This window comes from Anabrus simplex, chromosome 7 (assembly GCF_040414725.1).
Source record: "Anabrus simplex isolate iqAnaSimp1 chromosome 7, ASM4041472v1, whole genome shotgun sequence".
In the NCBI taxonomy this organism is placed as follows: Eukaryota; Metazoa; Arthropoda; class Insecta; order Orthoptera; family Tettigoniidae; genus Anabrus; species Anabrus simplex.
In genome coordinates, this window is record NC_090271.1 from 2435265 (window position 1) to 2459638 (window position 24374).

Sequence of the window (24374 nt, forward strand, 5' to 3'; positions counted from 1 at the left end):
GAAATCAGATATGAAGTAAAAAGGAAACTCGAAAAAGTCTTCATTAACAATAACAAAAACACTTCTCTTATTAATAATAATAATAATAATAATAATAATAATAATATTAATAATTTAATTAAAGATAATAAAATCATTTCAGATCTTAAAAAGAAAACAATGACAATAATCTCATTATCACCAAATCTGATAAAGGCAACACTACTGTCATAATGGATAAAACTGACTACTTAGATAAAACCAAAAACTTTTTCAGTGACCCTTCTTTTTCTATAGTAAAAAAAGACCCAACCACAAAAATCCAACGCCTACTCAAACATACTTTAAAAAACGCTTCCCTTCTCCTCACAGATCAAGAAAAAACTAAATTAATAAACATGAACTCAGGACTACCCACTGCCAAAGCCCTCCCTAAAATTCACAAAACTAACATTCCCATCCGTCCAATAATCAATTACAGACCCAGTCCCCTATACAACACTTCTAAATTCATCCAAACATTTTTACTAAAAAATTATCGATTTTTATCCAACAAATCTATCAAAAACACTTCTGATCTAATCAACAAATTAAAGAATTTTGAAATCCAACCAAATTTTTCTCTCCATTCTTTTGACATTGTGAACATGTACCCTAGTATTCCAATTTCAAAATTATTCCCCATTATAAACAACAACCTAAACAAATTCAGTAACCTAAGTAAACTTGAAATTCAAGACTTCATGTCTATTTTAAAATTAGTTCTCAACAATAATTATTTTACCTTTGACAACACCATTTATCAACAAGATGGCTTGGCTATGGGCTCACCAGCTTCTGGCATTCTTGCTGAAATTTACCTCGACTTCTTAGAAAACACAAGAATTAATAATAATAATAATAATTTCTCCAACATCCTCTTTTTGGGCGAGATATGTCGATGACACATTAGTAATATTAAATGAGGAATCAACCAACGCAGCCTCTACACTTCTTCATCTCAACAACTTAGACTCTAACATTAAATTTACCCTCGAATCAGAACACAACCAAACTCTTAATTTTCTAGACCTAACTATTACTAGACATCCTTCTTCTTTATCTTACAAAATTTTCAGAAAACCAACCCAAACACCAACCACAATAAGACAAGATTCTTCGCACCCTCAAGCTCATAAACGTGCTACTTATAACAGCTTAATTTTTCGTGCCTTCAACACCCCTATGTCCAAAAAAGATTTAAATAATGAATTAAACACCATCCGCAACATTGCTAAATTCAATGGCTTTAACAACTCCTTCATAAACCGCATCATCAACAAATTCAAACACCGTCCAAAAACCACTTTATCTAAAGACACAATAAAACCAACTGCTTTTTCCACCTTCACTTTCACTCAGGATGCTTATAAAATAACTAATATTTTTAAAAAACATAACATGAAAATTTCTTTTAGAACTAACAATAGAAATCTTGATATCTTACACAACTCTAAATCTCTAAATAAGTCTTATGCTTTTTCTAAATCTGGTGTATACAGATTCAAATGCAACAACTGCAATTCCTCCTACGTCGGACAAACTGGCCGCAACTTCAATATCAGGTACTCTGAACATGTCAACGCCATTCAATACAACAGATTCTCTGCCATAGGACAGCACATACAAGACTCCAAGCATAGTTTCACCAGCATTGACAATGACATGAATATACTTAAAATCATTAACAAAGGCCCCCTCTTAAACATTACTGAAAATTGCTTTATCCACCTTGACCAGTACTTCAACCCTAATTTCAATTTAAACGACATTTCTGAAAAACCCAATATCCTTTTTGACTTCCTAATTCTTCTTCTCAAAAATTCCAAATTCCAAAACCCCAATTTCTTTTATTCTTTCTCTTATTTCACTATCACTCTTCCTCTTAATTTATTCTACCTTCTCTATTAAAAAAAAAAAAAAAAATAAAACCATCGACCTTCATTTCGGTTCTCCTCTTTCAAATTTTAACTCTTGTCTTGCGCCAACTTCGACTACTTCATTCGTGACCTAAAATTTTTTCAATTTAAAAAATAGTGCACTGTGCATATAAGTTTTCATTTGTTTTCCGATATTGCACTTTTTACTATATTTTTTTCTCTTTACAATTGTTTTTTCAAGTCAACTGTTTTCCAAGAACTTAGCAGGAGCACAAGTACTCATTCAATTATACTGATTTGCATTATATATTTCTATATATACGTACTTAACTTCCCGCAACCGAGACAAATACTGGACCTTCAGGATATTCTCCATTCTACTTTGGCGTTCGAGACCACAGCGCATGACCTTGAATGTGCCGCGCTGATCACCGGGAGCTGGCGGTTTGCTTCTACAAATCTATTCGTCTGCGACTTCAAGTTATTTATGATCTTCATATATTATTTGATAGTGTTGTGACTTTGTGCCTGACAGAGTGTGGAAACTAACCCATTTGACCGTTCTCCAATATTCATAAACATTGTGAGACTTCGCCTATCATTGCGTGTGCCATACTACCATTCTTAATATTACGTACTGTTTTCTTTTAAGTGACTCACAATTTCTACCCCCATCGTTAATTTATGTTTCATCTTATACCGATCCAGAGTTCACTTAATCTTTTTCTTTTTCTTTTTCATATGCATTGTTTTACATGTTTTTACGGCTGACGATGACCTGGACTAGGGTCGAAACCGGTCCCATTTATAGTTACTATTAAATAAGAATGTACTCACTACATTTCTTTCTTTTATGTATTGAATAGGTTGAACCTCTTTTTCAATTATTTAATTTTTAACGTTATGTGCCCAAACCATCTTAGTCGGCTCTTCTCTATTCTATCATTAATTTTTTCCACTCCAATTTCTTCCCGGATTTTCTCATTCCTTATTTTGTCTCTTCTACTCTTCTGTATCATACTTCTCAAGAACTTCATTTCGGCTGCCTGTATTCGACTCTCGTACTTCTTTGTCATTGTCCAAGTTTCTGCTCCGTAAGTTGTTATGGGTACGTAATACATCTTGTACATAGTATCCTTTGCTTCCATTGGCACATCTTTGTCCCATAACATATTTCTTACACTATGATAGAAACAACTTCCAGCTTGAATCCTTTTACTAATCTCAGCATCCAGTCGAGCATTCTCCATTAATTCACTCCCCAGGTATTTAAACGTTTCCACTACTTCCAGGGGCTTGTCTGCAAGTCTAATCTGACCTTTCCCTTCTTTCTCCCCTCTAGTCATAACAAGAGTTTTACTCTTTTCTACACTTATTTTCAATCCACATTCTTCAATCTTCCCATTCACCACATTCAACTGTTCTTGAACCTTCCTGTCGTCTTCTCCCCAAATCACAATATCATCTGCAAATAACATCATGTTCATTTCTCTTCCTCCATATGCTGCTTTTGCTGTTCTCATGATGTCATCCATTACTATTGTAAACAGGATTGGTGATAGAACACTTCCCTGTCTCAGCCCACTAGTTATTTTGAACCAACTTGTCCTGCCAACTTGTGTTTGCACGCAACTACAACATTCCTTATACAATGCCATGATCATGTTTATTAATCCCTGTCCAATTTCTTTTTGCACCAGACTGTCCCAAACTTTCGTCCTAGGGACACTGTCATATGCCTTTTCAATATCAATAAATGTCATCACCATATCATTCCCGTACTCCCAATGCTTTTCCATTAGTTGTCTCATAATAAAAATGGGTTCTATTGTTGACCTTCCACTTCTGAAACCAACCTGATTTTCCTGTATCTGCTTCTCAACCCTCAACCTTATTAGTTAGTTATTTGATCGAAATAGCATTGCACTCCCCATAATTGCACGGGTGCTTGATGGAATATATTAATCTATACATTTGCTAAGTAATGGCATGACTGATTCACACATGCGGAGCATGAATTCATACTATTTTCGGAAGGCTTATCAGAGACCGATCCCCTCACATACTTCCTGTGAGGCAATAGAGATGTGTAATTTTTAGTCTTGTAGCCTCGTATAGCAACAGTGGGGCTTTGAGACAATAAGTGTTATATAGTACTGTATTGCACAAGACATGCAGAATAAGCAGTTTTGACCAATTGTATCTCCTGATTTTTCCTGATTTGCATATCAAAATCTCCTGATTTTTGGTTTTCTAAAGTATGCATTAACTGTATACCTAACAGAGTCAGGAGTAACTTAATTCAACATGTGATGGAGAAAAACATGCGCCATCTTGGGCATCACATGAGCTGGAACTGTCTGCTTTGGATTTGGCTGGTGATGCATACTTTGGCGAGATGACCTTCTCTTCCACCTAATATATGTACTGACTCGGCATTCTAATGATTGGGCTTAGCACATCGAAAAACAGAGGTTATCAAGTCAGTTTTTCCACTAGAGAGAGAACCTTGACCCTATATTGTGCTGTCAGGGCTCGATGAATGGTACTCTTGCTATAATTGGGGCTGAATGAATGATAACGAAAATGATGATCTGAGCTAGCAGTAAGTATCACCATTGCCAAATTCAGATGCTACACAGACACTTGTCTGGTTAATTCCCTGCTTTTGATTCTAGAGGTAGTGACAATGGATTGCAGTAGCTGTTCCCATAAGCAACTGTACCATAAATCTCTCTTAGAAACACATCCGAAATTGTACATTGACACTGGCACTTAATTGTGAATTCGCACTCAGTCTAATTACGTTGAGTTGTGACAAAATCGACGATGGACTGTCGAAAGAGGTTTTTTTTTTAATGGATGTATGAGTTTGAATGTCCAAATTTTTGTGCTCCCTTGGAGTGATGTCGAACTTGGATGTCACTTTTTGGTTTAACTTCTGGGAGCGTATTTGTGAAACATTATATGATGTAATTTTAAATTAATGTAGTAATGGTCCAACTTTCAATACTGTAATATTCTAAATTACATTAATTAGGGACTAGTTTCGGCCTGGGCTGGCCATCTTCAGCCTTAACGTAAAACACCTAATAACTAAACAAATGTACATGCACACAATTGACATAAAAACAAATGAAAACAAATATATACAAAGTGACATTAAAAACTGGGATGGAATATGAATAAATTTGAAAATGAACTAGGTTCTAACATCTTGAGTATGTTCATCATTGAGAATAATTTCAAGTATTAAGTATTAATTTATGTACACAGAACTGTTAGTTCTAATACTGCTGATCATTTCAATAGGAACTGGTAAATGTTGATCCTGTAGTTTGTTATCAAATCTATACGTGTGGTGTTAGCTATATGTAATCCATTGGACACTGCTGTAAATAACCACTAGCTCACAGGGAACTGTTAGATGTTGTTTCATCTTCAATCAAAATAATAAATGAGATGCTCTCATGGTGCTTGTTAAATCTTGCTGAAATGTTGTTGGACATTGTCAGGACAGCACATGAAGATGTGGTTAACACAGATAAATTGTGTCTGGTATAAAATTTTTGCGATTCATTGCGGTGCCCATGAAGTTAACCTGATAAATTAGATAAAATTAAATTAATGAATTGAATGAGAGAATGTGTTAGTTAGATGGCATACATTGTACTTGCAATTCAATACGGATCAGAACCATGAAGTTTATAACCTATGATAAAACATTATATGGTCTATTAGAATGTTACTTGTGTTGCTAAAAATTGTGGAGTAACATGCCGCCTGTCACTATGGAGGTTCGAATCGGGGACTTCTCAAAGTAGTTAACGATAAAATGTTGTAATCTTGTGGCTTCAATTGGACATTCAAGATCATGCATCCAATCAACTAGAAAAAAATAAGCTCTTTGGACTTTAAAGACTGTACAATTAAACCAACCAATATAATTCCACTAGTCAGAATAACCAAAAAAATAGCTTCTTTTTTTCTTCTACAAATAATTTATTCATACAAAAAAACACATATTTTATTAAATAACATCCAAGTCAGCATGACAATTTTAAATATTTTATCAGGATACAAATAACCAGGATCCTTTATATTTTGATCTTTGAGTATAGGAAGAATGGCTGATGCCCAAATAGTCTCGTTAAAACATTAATAATTTTTAATGTAAATGAAAACTATTGTATTGAAAAGGTGGACTCTCAAAAAGTGTTATTTTTTTTAAAAATTTAAGTTGCTCAATATGGACTCAAGATGACATGTATAACTTGTAACACGACCTAGGTTGCATTTGGTAGTCAATGAGGTAACACACTCAACATTTCCCATGTAGCTGTCCAGAGTACTTTGTGATGGAGCTGACACTAGACGAACCGAGCTCGATAGCTGCAGTCGCTTAAGTGCGGCCAGTATTTGGGAGATAGTAGGTTCGAACCCCACTATCGGCAGCCCCGAAAATGGTTTTCTGTGGTTTCCCATTTTCACACCAGGCAAATGCTGGGGCTGTACCTTAATTAAGGCCACAGCCGCTTCCTTCCCACTCCTAGCCCTTTCCTGTCCCATCGTCGCCGTAAGACCTATCTGTCATAATCTATTAGCTTCATTTCTGTATTGATTGCTACTACAACATAAAAATAATTTAGAAGCCTCCACCTTATCGATACAATATTTATTTACTATAATGCATTAAATTCAGTACCGGTTTCGACCCCTATGGGGTCATCCTCAGCTGACACACATTAAATTGGTTTCAAAAACATCACATGTAAGACATTACACCTTCATACAACTGACCCAATTAAACCAAACATTAAAAAGTTGCTTATTAAAATAGTAAATGGATCTTTTTCTTTGGCTTAAAATGTATTTGTTATGTGAGGCATTATCAGCATGTCCCATCTCGAAACTGCTTTTCGTGAAGTTGATTTTCAGTTTTCTCTCTTATCCTCTTTTCCATTATCTTTGGCACCTGGGACATGCCCTCTTCTTATTGCCTGCTTTCCTATCATCTTCCTTAAAAATCTGTACAATTATTATTTTTTGCTAGTCTTCTGGAACCTCTTTCCATATACTTTTAAGCACCCAATCAGTCCATTGCTCTAGCTGCCTTTATCATGTCAACAACTTCATCTATTGCAGCAGCTTTCCCCATTTTCATCTTATAAATTGTATTTCAACTTCATTCTCGTGGTTTGCTTCCCCACTCCTTTCCTACACCTACATTAGAAAACAACACAATTAGATGTAATTCTGAAGCCAAATGGAGTTCTGCAAGAAGTGGTTCAATCAATTTCATTATTGTTAACCAGATCACCACTGATGTGCATTTAGAGCAGTCGCCCAGGTGGCAGATTCCCTATCTGTTGTTTTCTTAAATCATTTCAAAGAAGTTTGAAATTTATCAAACATCTCCTTTAGTAAGTTATCCCAATCCCTTATTCCTCTACTTATAAACAAGTATTTCCCCCAATTGGTCGTCGTGAATTGCAACTTCATCTTCATGCTCAACTAAAACAACAGATGCACAAATGAGCTCAAATCCTATAAAATTAATGGTACTTTGTCGTTCCACGCTCATGTCCTTACCCCCAAACATTTTCATAAGTCAAATCATTTGTAGGAAATGGCAATTCCTGCTCTCCTTTATTTACAAGATCATTACTTTCTCTCCATATTGCTTTCAGTGCTGGGAGTGTCTGCTAGTGATCAGAAACTGTACACCACCTGCCAGCCATGTGAAATAAGCTGCTTACTCTTTGTGTTCTATTTAAGTAATCACAGTAATAAATTTAGCGTAGAAAAATTAAAACTGCTGTATCATATTTTGGAGTGAAAATCCTAGAAATGAAAAAACTTATACATAGAGGATTTCCATGTAAATAGTATGGGTAACAATTAAGCATAAGATGATACACTTGTATAACAAACATTCTTCTGCGGCTTTATTTTCAGGGCATTTAACATATTTTACAATCACCAAAGAAAATTCCATGTTGCTGATATGAATGTTCCATCACTTTGACTTTTCTGTGGCACTGGCTCAGCTGGTTGCTTCTGCATTGAGTAAGGCTAGCACTAACTGTTGGACTTGTTCCAAAACCTTGCTGTAGCCCTCTCCAGGAACTGTTGCCAAGAATTCTTGAGCATTTCAGATTGTCTCACACAGCTAGCACTAGTTTACAAAATTGTCTTATCTGTTTGCAGTGCTGCACTAATGACCATCACATACAACAAAAGTGAAAGGGAGTGCCTTTTGTAAACACAATGGCTGTGGTAGAGAATCCATTGCTGGTCCAGGCTGTGTATTCCTTTAAAGGGAAGAACAATGATGAGGTGAGTTAAAGGAACACATGGGAGGTTGCTACAATAGAAAGGACAATTTTCACATCTTAAAATAGATGGACTCTAGACCCAAACATTAGTTTGTTCTTGGACAAGATTTTTCTCTTTCTGGATTTGTCGAGTGTTCCTATTCTGTTGATAAACTGAACCATAATATGTGTTGTAACCTATGGCTTTACTGGGAAGTAACTCCAATACAAAATTGATATCTCTAGACAACAACGAATAACATTAATCTACAGATGTATTAGGGACCAGAGTCTTGTTTCATCTTGTTTTTGGCTGTCCAGTATAGAGCTGGCAAATTCCTCCTCGAGTCCTGTGCACTGAAGTAGGCATTTGAGTCCATCACTTACCCACTAATTTTGCAGATGGTACACCTTTCCATCAAGTATATTTTGATTCTAGCTAGATGTGCAGGTAATCAGTCATGTTGAATGCTTTTTTTCCTCAGTTTGCTTTTTATTTTCTGCAGTCGCTTAAGTGCGGCCAGTATCCAGTATTCGGGAGATAGTAGGTTCGAACCCCACTGTCGGCAGCCCTGAAAATGGTTTTCCATGGTTTCCCATTTTCACACCAGGCAAATGCTGGGGCTGTACCTTAATTAAGGCCACGGCCGCTTCCTTCCCACTCCTAGCCCTTTCCTGTCCCATTGTCGCCGTAAGACCTATCTGTGTCGGTGCGACGTAAAACAACTAGCTTTTTATTTTTGTCCCGTAGGTCATATTTTTTTTCCCATTTCAGCATTGTAGGAAGTTAGGTAGGGTTAGTCAGGGTAATTATGAGACAGACCAAAAAAAGGGGAAAAATGAGACACTCAAATTTTTCTCCTCTGATTAATGATCTCAACACTTTGCATGAATGATGTTATATATCAGTCTTATATCCATTATGATAAAATAATTGAAAAATCTATGAACTATATATCTACCAGTAGACAAGGTTTTCCTGAGTGGTGTTTTTTCTAACCAAAAAAATTTCATGTGTTGCACTTTGTATTTTGTTACTCTGACTCAATCCAAAAATCCAGGGAAGTGTTTGTGGTTTTATTTCATAGTATAAGGGAGAACCTTCCTTTTCAGCTTGTAAACACAATTTTAAGTTTTTGATTTGAGAAGAAAATTCATTTAAAAAAACAGGGCTAAATATGAGACATCATGAGGATAAAAGTGAGACACTTGGTACACTTGTTTCCGTACCTAAATACTTATCCTACTTTCAAAAATCAAACGCACTGACAAAACCATAATCAAGTGAAAAAGAGTGGACCCAATAGCAAAGGTGATATCATCTGAAGAGTATTCTCAGCTTATGAGGGAAAAGCAGAAACCAGTTCATAAGGAGAATAGAAAGGGTACTGGTATTCAAAAGGCAACAGTTCCAGCAGTAAAACCTCCATCTAAGACAAGAGCAAAAGTTGATTCGTCTGTCTCAGCTTCAAGCGAAGGTGAAGATTGGCAAGGTAGCGGTGGAAGTCTTGATGAAGTTGATCTACTTGACACAGATGCTGAGGAAATGTCCATGGCAGATGAAGTAAATCTGGGTGACTTTGTACTTTTTGAACATTGAAAGTTGTGGAAAGCAGCATTCTTTTCAGTATAAACATGTTGCCACTGTTCATAAAGTACTGGGAGGTAGAGACATGAGTGGACAATAACAAAACTGCGTTAGGCTTAACAAAAATGACATATCCGTTGTGGAAAAGTCAAAATTACTGGCGAAATTGCCTGTTCCAATAATAACAGGGAAAGATAGAGGCATTACATTTGCATTCCCAGGAACAGTTGATGTTTTTGAAAAAAAAAAAAAAAAAACCCCTAGAACTACAGTTTCTGCTAACCCACTTTTAGCCAAGTGAAATGTCTCATTTTTTCACCATTCTGATTACAATGGGCATTATATATTTATTTAGTATCATTAAAATGTAACATAAATTAGGACATAAAGCTCAGGTACCATTTAATTAGATGGTATAATGTCAACAATCTATACTACATAATTTTTGTCAGGAGAATGTATAAAGATGTATCTCAAGCCTAAATTTTGTGTTATCGAAACATGGCCATTTTGTTCCTATAATAAAAGTGAGGAAAGTGTTGCAAACTATTACACCCAGATTTTTTTCCGTCTTCCTTTGACCCTAAACTGTCTCACAGTTTTTACAGTCTTCTACAATACTGTCTCACTTTTCGCCTGGGTTGTATCTTAATTCCCCCTTTTGTGGGTTAAAAATGAGACACACATTTATATTTATTTTTCAAAAGTTAATGAATACATAGTAATCTGTAGTTTCTGTTGCTTTTTGTAACACCAGTCACAACTTATTATGATTATTTGCATAATTGTCACTATTGTAGTTTGTTATTTATGAACAAAGTTGTAAAAAATGTCTCATATTTACCCTGACTGACTCTAGTTTCTTTCTTCCATTTTTCAAGGTTTTTATGTGTGATTATCTTCTTGATTGAGTTAGCTGCCATAGGTTTGCTTCTCATGTACATACTAGTACCTTCTTATTGCTAGTTTATCTGCCAGTTCGTTTGTAAAGTGATGTTTGGTATTTGAGCTATTGAGTAGTTGTATGGACTTCACTGATGAAGGGAATGTACTATGTTCCTGAAACATGTTTGAATAAATGAATGACGAGTGTATTGACATGGTGGAACCTCCACTACTCGAATTTTCAGTATCTCGAAGTAACTTAAATTTCCCGGCTGTTTGTCCCATTCTTCACCTGTATTTATTTCTCTATTACTTCAAATTTGGTTACACGAATTTCTGGATTTCTCGAAGCAAACATCCCTTAAAGCAAAAAATTCTCTGTAACTCAAATTTGTGGTTTGTGAGGAAGAGTTAACAAGTAAAGAAGGGGTTGCAGTGATGCTGGAAACTAATACGTGAAAAACTCGAACTTCTGGTGATTGGAAAAGCCTCGCTGTTTCTCGGGTGTGAATTAATTACCAGTCACCTATGAAAGCATCCCCTCGAAATCGTGGATGACATGCTCCATTTACTGCGTGGTATCGACGTGAAGTTTCAGCGCGAAGGGACAACTGCCCTGCTCATCCCAAGGGGCTCGTTCAGGTGTTAAAGGCAGTGCGCGTGGTTTTCTTGCCACCAAACTTCACATGGACCAGGGTGTGATTGAAAACTTGAAGCAATTGAGTAGGAAGAAGGCTGTTCAGAGAATTCTGAGAGGAATTGAATCCAAGGAGTCATTAACGGACATTACAATTGATAGCAATGCTGGACTGATGTGAAGGTGACTCAGGAGCATGAGAACACAAAGTCACTTGTTCCTAAAGAATGGGTGCTGTATGGACTCTGACATTATAGTGGCAATGTTTTATTAAAAACCACCTATTCAATACATCAAAATGTTATTACATTTAGAGTTTCCTCATTAATACGAAGTTATATGCGGGACATGTTTCGCTCCTTTATAGAGCACCATCAGCCAATCTAGAATCTCAAAGGTTGGTTTATGTTCGTAACTAATAAATTAAAAACTATTTGTACATTTTACAATCTTATTTTACTAAAATATCATAGAAGGCAGAATCATTGGTAGCTTGCCTCATTAACAAGGACTTAATAGTAGAAAAGTTGATAAAAATATATTCATTTAAAATTATGGTAGAATAAGTTTGCTCTCAAATATTTACCAACAATTAGTATGTCTAAAATCTTGAAGAATGACTTGTAATTCAATCTTAAGAACTAATAATTAGGTTATAGTCATTTGTAATATGAAAATGAGATTGGGCTTTCCTTTGAGGATAAGAGTCTATAAAAATTCTAAGATCTCGTCATCTTGATAATTGAAACATGTGACAGGATAAACCTTAATCTTCACGAAGTTTAAACTCTTGTTGTCATTTGACATCGGCAATGTTGTTGTTTCTTGTTACAGACATGCCAACAAGCAATAGCCTATTTAACAACTTTTAGCTACACAGTTCGTCGAATTACGGCCCTTTCAACTACGCTTCATTTCAATTCATTGCTTCAAATCTTTGGTCATTGATGTCATCAAGTTTGTACACGTTTCAATTATCAACGTGATGTGATCTTAGAATTTTTATAGACTTATCCTCAAAGGATAACATAAACTTTTAGCCCAATCTCATTTTCAAATTACAAATGACTATAACCTAATTATTAGTTCTTAAGATTGAATTACAAGTCATTCTTCAAGATTTTAGACATACTAATTGTTGGTAAATATTTGAGAGCAAACTTATTCTACCATAATTTTAAATGAATATATTTTTATCAACTTTTCTACTATTAAGTCCTTGTTAATGAGGCAAGCTACCAATGATTCTGCCTTCTATGATATTTTAGTAAAATAAGATTGTAAAATGTACAAATAGTTTTTAATTTATTAGTTACGAACATAAACCAACCTTTGAGATTCTAGATTGGCTGATGGTGCTCTATAAAGGAGCGAAACATGTCCCGCATTTTGATGTATTGAATAGGTGTTTGTTGTAATTAAACAGACTTTCAAGATGAGGTTAGTTATTTCCTATAGGTACCGTCAACGCTGCTGCTGAGCAAGAAGAATAATATGATGATTCCCATCGAGAAGAGTTGTACCATCAACAGACTAGGTGAGGCTACGTACAGAGTGAGTGGAATGTAAATGACAGTGTTTTCACAGCAATAAAGAAGGTTAACAGTAAAAAAAAAAAACCAGAAGAGACTAACAAATTATTTCCACAGGTCTTAATGGAGGTATTTTTCTTGTGTCACTACTGTATGTACTGTATCCTGTCTTCTAAAAAGTTGCTATGATAAGGGATATAATTATAAAGTGATGCTGTAAAATAGTGTTTGTTTGTTTGTTTGTATGTTTAAATACTGTTAAAAATAATGTATTCAGGATAAGTCCGTAGATACATATGATTCAATTATGTGACATACATGCTCAAAAATGACATTCTCTATATCTCGAAATAAAAAGTAGCTCCTGAGGTGATATTGAGGTTCCATTGAACTATTTTAAATAGCTTTTGTTCGTATTCTTTTACTTCCTGCATTCATTATAATCTGATGACTCAAGATTTCTTTCCATATCAAGGATGAGCTTGTCAGGGGCTGAGAAAGACTGTTGTGTTTGTCTAGTTGTACACAAAGAATATTGCTGAGCTTAGAGAAATAAAATCGTCAGATATCAATGTTTTTTTTACTATTTGTTTTACTTTTCACGATGGGATAGCACCTATATTAAAGGTTCCAAGATATCTACCATTAAGACCAAGTCGTTGGCATAGACCACCTAATTGTTTCCTTCCCACCTACTTTATACCTTTCACTAGATGATACATGTAAACTTGAACAATAAAGGTCCACTGTCTGCAGCCTTGAAGATGGTTTTTCATGGTTTCCCATTTTCACACCAGGCAAATGCTGGGACTATACCTTATTAAGGCCATGGCCTCTTCCTTCCTGGTCCTAACGCTTTCCTATACCATCATCACCATAAGACCTGTATGTGTCGGTGCGACGAAAAATAAATAGAAAACAAAAAAGTAACAAAGGTGAAATATTTTAGCCTTGTCTAAGCCCTATAAGAACCTTGAACAAGTGTCAGTTCTTACTGCAGCCCAAAATACCTTTGATTGCTTTTAACCCTTTACTGCATGCGTTTGGTGACAAAAACTTGCAAGCTTGCATTCAGTATTTTAGATTTACCAGCAATTTTTAACTGGAGCTAATACTCGTATGTGATGTGCTTTGCCATAACAGAATGAACATATGATTTTTTGCGATTATTACGATAAGCTTTTAACATGAATGGAAAATTCTAAATTCTCATGGAGGGAATTAGATATTTTTCACCAATAGAGCATGTCATTCAAAGACTGATCATTACTAGGTATTGGAAGGCACAAGCGTACTTTGAGATCGAGCCAGTGATAACTGCATTGGGAGGGAGGAGTTCCTTTGGTTGTCCACGTATTGTATTAAAAAGTGCCTTAGCTGGAAAGTCGAGACCCATCCAAAGGGATGGACTGGGGATATGAGAACAAAGCTAGTGAAGCAAAATATCTGTGACATATTAAGGCATTTCAAGGGCAGGAATCTAATGAAAGAAAACATCATAAAAATGGTACTGGAGGTCAGTGACATTAACAATTCAGGAAACCATAAAATATAAGTATATTCCACTGAAGATGCTTGGTGTGCTTTATTTAATGTTGTAAAGAAATTTTCTTGGGAGACAACTATGAGGTTCTAGCAGAAACTTTGTTGACAGCATATCAGGATAGTGTCACTTTCTCTCAAATCTTGGTGTTGTAAGAGAAGAGAAGATATGATAGCAGACTATTGTTAGTGCTTGCAGGTTCCATTTTTATGGATATTTTGCTTCATTAGTGAGTTAACTAGCAACATTGAAGGATATCCCCCATTATGTATGATATGACTTGCTTTTCAAAACATTAGGATATCCTTCATTAACTTAAAGAAGATATAGTAGTCAGCATGTACATCAACAATTGAATCGGTCAGAGCTGAAAAGCATTAAATCAAAATTGCACATTTTTTATTGTTCAATATTCTGAGGGCCTTCAAACAACATCAGAAGAAATTGTCATTCTGTTTATGGCTGTAACCACTGCTATGTGTAGAGCGATCGGAGGAGGAAAGCATTAAGTCAAAAGCAAAGCAAAGTCATCTCCGTACAGGCCATGAAGGGCCCTGGAGAGGTGGATGGTAAAGGCTTCCACTATCCGTAACCTTGGCATTTGATGGGGTAGAGTGGTTAGCTCTACGCCTGGCCGCCTTTGCCCCTGGGAATTAACCTGGTACTCATTTTTGGTGTAGGCTGAGTGAACCTCAGGGCCATATGCACCTCCAGAAGTGGAAATCTCATTTCTTAAATTTTACGACTTCCTGACGGTGATTCGAACCCACGTCGTTCCGGGCGAACCAAGCACATCTTTACTGCCTCGGCCAGGCAGCCGCTAAGCATTAAGTCGCCGACTTGTTTTCTATCTCCGCCGTACTTAATGTTTGCTGCCCTGCAGGATTCCCACGCTGTATTATTGTGTGGTATTTCTTGGTTGCTCACTACAGGGAGTGTGCATTTCTTGTGTGTTTTGTCTCCTAAAAGAAACAGACAAGACAGTCTTAATAGGAAAAGCATCATAAAAGATGCTATCCGAAAAGCTTAAACTACAGTGGGAAGGTTGCAGGTTAGTAAATACAGTGTATGTGCAGCAAGTGCTGGAGTAGTTGTGTCCTTATCATAGCACCAAGAAGGTTAGGTAACATCAAATTTGTGGCCAAGGAATCAGGTTTTCTGTAGATACTTTTTTGGTTGTGATATAAATTCTGCTGTTTTATTCTCTTTCATTTTGACCAATACCATTGTCTACAGTGAGCTGGCCCTGAATGGGACTGTAACATAGAACGGCGTGTTTTTTTAAGATAATGATCACGCAAGTAATCTTCAGATTATTTTTTATGTTTATAGGTGCCGCAAGTGTTTTGAAAGGATTGGTGACAATGATAAAGTAAACATTCTGATCAAGTTCCATGATCTGCCAAGCAAAGATTCCCAAGACTTGTATTTATTAGACCTTATTGAAGCAAGTGATATCAAACTGTGCAGACCCAGAAACGAAAACGCCGAAGATAAACAGAAGAAGCGTACTTCAAGTTTTCAGTATTGTGTGAAGATCAGTTTAAGAAGGACATTGTGTCAAAAAGCTTTCCAAAGTTTACATGCTATAGATATGAAATGGTTACTTAACGTAACTCATGCTCTACTTCGTGGAGAAGCGCCAAAAGATAAGCTTGGAAAGAATTTTTTAACAACACTTCTGAATAAGTTAATAAAGCTATACATGATCATATAACATCATTTCCTGTGAAATCTTTCCACTATGCTGGGAAGGAAGTTCAATATTTGGATGCTTGCCTCTGTGTGAAATCCATGTATGAACTTTTCTGTGGTGCATACCCTGACACAACTGTTAAATATGATTAATACAGGAAATACTTCCCGTGAAAACTTTCATTATAAATTTTGAAGATCCCTTGTGCGAAGAACTCAATTTAAAATTAGAGAGTCCTCACATCTCCAAAAATTCTAAGCTTGCTGCAAATGCTGGACTGGAAATCCATCACAGCAGGAGTCATAAATTTTATAGGTCTTTACAAGAAGTGCCAACATAGTGAGGACACAGGTGCCATAGCTTTTGATTTTATGCAAAATCTGCCTTTGTCTAGGATTCCAGTGCAAGAAGTATTTTACCTGCGTCAGTTGTAGTTTAATGTATTTAACGTTCATGATCTGAGAACTGGACAAACTGTAGTCTATCTTTACCATGAGGGCAATGGGAAAAAGGGACTAATGAGGTGTGCTTCTTTTTGAACCACTACGTAACGCATTATATTCCTCAAAGTGGGAAACACCTTCACTTATTTTCGGATGGTTGTCCTGGCCAAAATAAAAACCACACCATAGTCAGAATGTGTATGGGAGGCAGATTTCAGTCAATCACTCACAGGTTTCCTGAACGTGGTCGTTCATATTTACCTTGCCACACAAATTTTGGTGTATTCAAGAAGAAACTGAAATGAATGGCGTATGGCTTTTAGTGCCGGGAGTGTCCGAGGACATGTTCGGCACGCCACCTGGCATGTCGTTTGATTTTACTTGATTTGACACCCGTAGGCGACCTGCGCGTCATGATAAGGATGAAATGATGATGAAGACGACACATACACCCAGCGCAATTAACCAATAATGGTTAAAATTCCCAACACTGCCAGGAATTGAACCTGGAACCCCTGTGACCAAAGGCCAGCATGCTAACCATTTAGCCATGGAGCCAGATACTAAAAACTGTTGATAGACTGTATACACCTAAAGACTATGTACAGTAGTGATAATTATATGTAATAAATATCATTTTTGGTCCGTATTGATGATATTTGATTGAAATAATAACAGTAAGTTATTTATTAGACCACCTAATCAATACAAAGTCTAGTCTCGGATGATTTACATAAATTTGTTAACTAATAGTGGTACATGTTTCGCCTTCCCTGAAGGCATCATCAGCCATAGTCTCAACCTTAAATTAAAAATAAGTGTCTAAATAACATGGAATAATGAAATGAATTTTAAAATCTTGAGGAGATTTGAAGTAAAATAACATTAAAAATAACAATGATGGTTTAAAAAATACAATGTGATGAGATATAATAGTGGAAGTATTAACAAAATTAACATTAGAAGGCTGCTAAAATAAGTGCAATGGATAAAACAACAGATTGTTATACAACAAGTAGTAAGATTGCATAAAAATTTGATAGTCTGGCGGTTATAATTAGACGATGGCGAAAAATCGTATATAATCAAAGTAAAGAAGAGAGAATAAAAGTCAAAGGTTGGTCGAGAGATCTGAAGTTAATCATAATCTTGAAGATAAAAGACGAAAGTCAGAGGCATATGGTGAAGTTGTAGAACACGTTGAGGATATGAAGTTGTAGAATAGACGTTGAAGAATAGTTTCAAATAGGATCTCTATGGACCATGTCAAAATTTGAAGTAATGCTCAAATATTGCAAGTTGTGAGTTTGTAGATATCCTAGTTGAAAAGGCATATAATAGTGGAATCTGTAAAAGGAAGCAAGAAACGTAGAGTTAATTGTGTGAAAAGATATTTGAAAATATTGAAGTAGAATCGTGTGCACTTACCATTTGACGGTGACGAAGATAGCTTGTAACGTTATGAGTTAGAAGTATTTGCAACAGTAGACTTCTTGCTACTTGTGTTATAGCTGAAGGTTTGTGTTGGAGGGGGATCTGTTTGCGTTGACGTAACTATTGACTTGTTTGTAGTATTTGGAGGGGGCTGCTGTTGGTGGGAGGGAAGAAAGAGAGTGTATTACTGCGCGTGTTGTATCGGTGTAAGGCCATTGGAGGGAGCGATGTTACGGTGGGTGTGGCTATGGGTTTATTGGTTGTATTTGAATTAGAGGTACTAGCGGTGGGGGGAAGGGAGGGGGTATATTAGCTGTAGAGGAGGTGGGAACACTAATTGATGTGAGGTTGAAGATTTTTAAGAATATGTTGGTGAGGGGAGTTGATTCTCGTAATAAAATAAGGATCTGTTCATACAAGGGGCTTTTTTTTTTATCAATAATGTCATTTAGGTTCTTATCTTTATTAAAATGTTGGTCTGTCATGAGTTTACTTTTATCGACTCTTTTTAGGATATGGAGGTCTTCTTCTATTGTGGTGAATTTTTGCTCTGTGTCCCTCGTGTGGTTGGCCATTGCGGAGAATTTGTTGTGTCTTTGGGCATTGTAATGCTCGGCGTATCTGGTGGAGAAGCTGTGGCCAGTTTGGCCAACATAAGAAAAATTACATGTAGAGCATTTCAATCTGTATATTCCTGATCCAGAAAAACTATTGTCTGTGATGTTAATAGAGTTGTGATTAAAGAATAAATTACGATTAGTGTTTTTTGTTGTGTAGGCTACTTTTATTTCGTGCTTCATTAATGAATTGGTTATCGGATAAATACTATGGTTAGTGAACGTGAATTTAGCGTATTTTGGTTTGACGGGTTTCAATGGAGTTAAATTTGTAGCTAGTTTCAGTTTGGTTTTATTAATGATTTTACCAATCATACTCGTGTTAAATCCATGGAATTTAGCTATTTCCTTAATAAATAGTAATTCTTTCTTTAAATTAATAGAGGACATAGGGATCTTTAATGCTCTATATATTAAACTGTGATAAGTGGCTTTTTTATGTGAGTTGGGATGTAAAGAATCATTTTTTATGGTTGTTGGAGAAAGGTGGGTTTTCTGTATATTTGGAAGTCGAATTTGTTCAATGCTCGTGTGATTTCGATGTCTAAGAAGTTCAAAGAGTTATTGAACTCATCTTCTTTAGTGAATTTTATTTATTTATTATTAATCGATACGGCCACCTGTGGGCCACGTTTACACAATCTTTCTTCTGTCACGCAGACTGATACCCTTCTCTTTACACTCTCGCCAAAGGTTCTTGAGTCTTTGACTTCTTCTTGCTCGTTCTTCCACCGAGATGTTCCGTGGCTTCGCATGTTGCTCTTCAGACGCATCCCTCAATCCCGCAACCTCCTTCCTAAATGATGTCCTTTCTTTTATATCCTCCTCCTTGATACCTATTTCTGCCAAGTCATTGTGCACGTGTGTAAGCCATCCCGGTTGTTTTTTCCACCTTTCCTGCAGAAGTAGTATCCTGTTGGCCAATCTCTCAGGGTTCATTCTTTTGATATGTCCATAAAACGTCAGTCTCCTTTTTCTCATCACAGTCGTGATTCTTTCTACTGTCTTGTAGAGCTCCAAATTCGATCTTAACCGGAATGTGTTTGGGTCACTCGTCGACTTTCTAGGGCCTAATATTTTTCTCAAGAATCTTCTTTCTCTTTTTTCAAGGACTGGGTCAGCCATCCTCGTCAAGGATTATCTAAGTTGTTGAGAAATGATAGTATGTTATTGCTGTTGTTGATTTGTTTATCAATGTTAGCTATGGTATCGTCAACATAGTAATGCCAAAGACAGAGTCCGTTGATGTTATTAATAATCTTACTATGTTCGAGATTATCTAAGTATATATTGGCTAGTATCTTCGTCACCGTCAAATGGTAAATGCGCACAATTCTACTTCAATATTTTTAAATATCTTTTCACACAATTAACTCTACGTTTCTTGCTTCCTTGTACAGATTCCACTATTATATGCCTTTTCAACTAGGATATCTACAAACTCACAACTTGCAATATTTGAGCATTACTTCAAATTTTGACATGGTCCATAGAGATCCTATTTGAAACTGTGGTTCAACTTCTATTCTACAACTTCATATCCTCAACGTGTTCTACAACTTCACCATTTGCCTCTGACTTTCATCTCTTATCTTCAAGATTATGATTAACTTCGGATCTCTCGACCAACCTTTGATTTTTATTCTCTCTTCTTTACTTTGATTATATACGATTTTTTGCCATCGTCTAATTATAACTGCCAGACTATCTACTTTATTTTTATGCAATCTTACTACTTGTTGTATAACAATCTGTTGTTTTATCCATTCCACTTATTTTAGCAGCCTTCTAATGTTAATTTTGTTAATACTTCCACTATTATATCTCATCACATTGTATTTTTTAAACCATCATTGTTATTTTTAATGTTATTATACTTAAAATCTCCTCAAGATTTTAAAATTCATTTCATTATTCCATGTTATTTAGACACTTATTTTTAATTTAAGGTTAAGACTATGGCCGATGATGCCTTCAGGGAAGGCGAAACATGTACCACTATTAGTTAACAAATTTATGTAAATCATCCAAGACTAGACTTTGTATTGATTAGGTGGTCTAATAAATAACTTACTGTTATTATTTCAATCAAATATCATCAGTACGGACTAAAAATGATATTTATGACATATAATGTCAATGCCAACCAGGCAATAGTAAAACCTAACAAGTACTTGCACCTGAAAATTGAAATAGGCAAGATTTCTAGAGATATCAAGTTTCTTAAAGTTTGCTTGAAATTAGAGTTGGTACCTAAATTTCTCAAATCTTTACAAAGAAAAAGTCATCTCTATTCAAAATCTAATGCCACTCAGAAGAAAGTAAACAGCATATGGTTGAAAAATGAAATTAAACTATTGTTACCTCTTTTACAGTGGTAACACAAAACAAGGCACAAACACAATTAAAAGGGGAAGGTAAGAGCACAATATCAGAAATCACTACACACTCAGAAAAACATTAGCTGGCATTACACGGATCTCCAACAAAAACATGTACGTAAATATCAGTAGGGCCAACTAGTGGACAACAAACCGGGACGATGAAAAAGGCTGGGAACCTACCCAAGGCATGGACATAGATAGCGGATTCCGAAATAAATCGCCGTGATCCTTAGATTTGAAAAATATTATTTACAAAATAATTTTACAAATACATTCCAAATACAATTCCAAGTTACGAACTATAAGTTCAGTAATATACATAGATTAGAGGCTCTTTGATATTGCTTTCGTAGCAGTGTAAATTCAAATTTCAAATCATCTATACATCTAGTTACCAATGCAGTTGTACAATGCAATTTACAGTGCAGTGAAACAGGTTCCCCAAAATCTAGCGTACCTCAAGTGATACAGAACTACCAGAGGCAAACCGCAAGGGAAATAATATTAAACTACAACCTACATATCTTAGTGAAACAAGAAATGGGAATGCCTCGGAAACGAACAGGTAAGCCCAGCTGAAAAACTAAGGCGTCATAAGTAACTAATTTGGCGAATATAGGCGAGGTTAGGGCAAACTCCTGTATGAAAAGCAAATCGGAACATTACGGAAATTTTAGCAGGAACGGAATTCAAGAGTGCTTACCCAAAGGAGTGCCATCCCGGTAACCGGGCGACGTCAACCAGATAGGCTGTTCACAGACAGACAGATAGACCAAGACCGACAGAATTCAGAATACCGAATTAATTCGAACACTGCCTCGCTCTCTATATATAGGAAATTCTGGCCTTGGAGCAGCCAATCAGCGTGCACGAGTTCCCTATCGCCACCTAGACTCACCAATCACAACCTTACTTTCGGTCGCGAACTTTGACTAACATTCTAGAATACGCCTGATTGCGAATGTCGTATTTCCAGAACAGTCAGAAATATTTTCCAGAATACATTACCCACAAAACAACACACCCTGTTCCATAATTCATGTAACTTTCTGGATCCTTCCAGGAAATATAGAACAGAATTCTACTATTTACAAATGCACATGTGACCAATCTTACACAGTACAGGTTTGGTTGTTACGTTATATCATGCTTTACAAATAACAGTACAGGTTAGGTCATAATAAATAAAACATCATGTTGTACTTCACAAATAAAGTCTTAAAAACAAACACTTTCCACTTGCACTACATAGTTCACTTGTGACATCTTCCTCCCCTCGAAAGTCGAGCCATGCTCGACCATTAATATAACCTCACTGGGGAGCAAGCGATAAAACGTTCTCACACAGTACCAATAGTAAAGATACCTCACTCTAACACACACAGAAAACCCTAAACCATAAATTACTTTGTCTTCAAGAAAACAAATGTAAAACTCCTGACCAAAATACAAACAACAAAGTGTCCCCTTTCCATTTGACTAACATTCCTACAACAATTAATCCATCTAATACAACATTCTCCAACCAAGAATTAAATCTATTAGATAAAGGCATCAAACATAATTGGCCTAATCTCAAAAAAGCAGAAGACATCATCACTACCATCGCTGAAACCGAAACTAATATCGATAAACAAATCCCGATTGATAAACAGAATGATGTACGTTATGAAGTAAAAAAGAAACTCCCAACTTTGATTAATGAGATAACATCTAATGATAACCACGTCGTCTCGAAACAAATTCTAAACCTGAAATCCAAAATCCATAACAGCAACGTAGTAATTACAAAAGCAGATAACACCATAGTAATAATGAACAAACAAGATTACATCAGTAAAACTGAAACTTTTTTTTCAGACAATACCTACATAATTAACAAAGATCCAACAAACAAAATACTGGGCGAGTTGGCCGTGGGTGTAGAGGCGCGCGGCTGTGAGCTTGCATCCGGGAGATAGTAGGTTCGAATCCCACTATCGGCAGCCCTGAAAATGGTTTTCCGTGGTTTCCCATTTTCACACCAGGCAAATGCTGGGGCTGTACCTTAATTAAGGCCACGGCCGCTTCCTTCCAACTCCTAGGCCTTTCCTATCCCATCGTCGCCATAAGACCTATCTGTGTCGGTGCGACGTAAAGCCCCTAGCAAATAAAAAATAAAATAAAAATACAGCGTAACTTAAAGAACCTTCTTAAAAATTCTAACTTCATTTTAAATGATCAAGATTATCGGAAATTAACTGTAATGAACCCAAAATTCATAAAAAGGCTGTCCCCATTCGGCCTATAATTAATAGTATAAATAGTCCTACCTATAAAACTTCTCAATTCCTACACAAATTCCTGAAAAAACATTTCAAATTTCACAACTCCAACCCCATAAAGAACTCGATCGAACTTTGTAATTCCCTAAATAAGTTCAGTCTACAACCAAACCACATTTTATGTTCTTTTGACATCACCAACATGTATACTAATATCCCTATCAATAATACTATTAACATCATAAAAAAACAATCTGTTGAAACATAGCACATTGAGTAAAATCGAAATTGATGAATGGTTAAAATTACTTAATTTCGTTTTAGACAACAACTATTTTACCTTCAATAAGAAAATTTACAAACAAGAAGGTCTAGCGATGGGAGACGCGTTATCTAGAATACTAGCCGATATATACTTAGATAATCTCGAACATAGTAAGATTATTAATAACATCAACGGACTCTGTCTTTGGCATCGCTATGTTGACGATACCATAGCTATCATTGATAAACAAATCAACAACAGCAATAACATACTATCATTTCTCAACAACTTAGATAATAATATTAAATTCACTAAAGAAGATGAGTTCAATAACTCTTTGAACTTCTTAGACATCGAAATCACAGGAGCATTGAACAAATTCGACTTCCAAATATACAGAAAACCCACCTTTTCTCCAACAACCATAAAAAATGATTCTTTACATCCCAACTCACATAAAAAAGCCACTTATCACAGTTTAATATATAGAGCATTAAAGATCCCTATGTCCTCTATTAATTTAAAGAAAGAATTACTATTCATTAAGGAAATAGCTAAATTCAATGGATTTAACACGAGTATGATTGGTAAAATCATTAATAAAACCAAACTGAAACTAGCTACAAATTTAACTCCATTGAAACCCGTCAAACCAAAATACGCTAAATTCACGTTCACTAACCATAGTATTTATCCGATAACCAATTCATTAATGAAGCACGAAATAAAAATAGCCTACACAACAAAAAACACTAATCGTAATTTATTCTTTAATCACAACTCTATTAACATCACAGACAATAGTTTTTCTGGATCAGGAATATACAGATTGAAATGCTCTACATGTAATTTTTCTTATGTTGGCCAAACT

General features: G+C 35.8%; 1 protein-coding gene across 4 annotated transcripts in view; it reads left to right on the forward strand.

The window, feature by feature from the left end:
- Window positions 1-24374, forward strand: part of LOC136877191 (rho guanine nucleotide exchange factor 7) — a 502530-nt gene that overhangs the window by 20973 nt on the left and 457183 nt on the right. For all 4 annotated transcript variants that reach the window (XM_067151001.2, XM_067151005.2, XM_067151004.2 and 1 more), the window contains exon 2: window positions 8109-8237. In XM_067151001.2, coding sequence (XP_067007102.2) covers window positions 8169-8237 — 69 coding nt within the window. In that variant the 5' untranslated portion in view covers window positions 8109-8168. The remainder of the gene's footprint in view (window positions 1-8108; window positions 8238-24374) is intronic.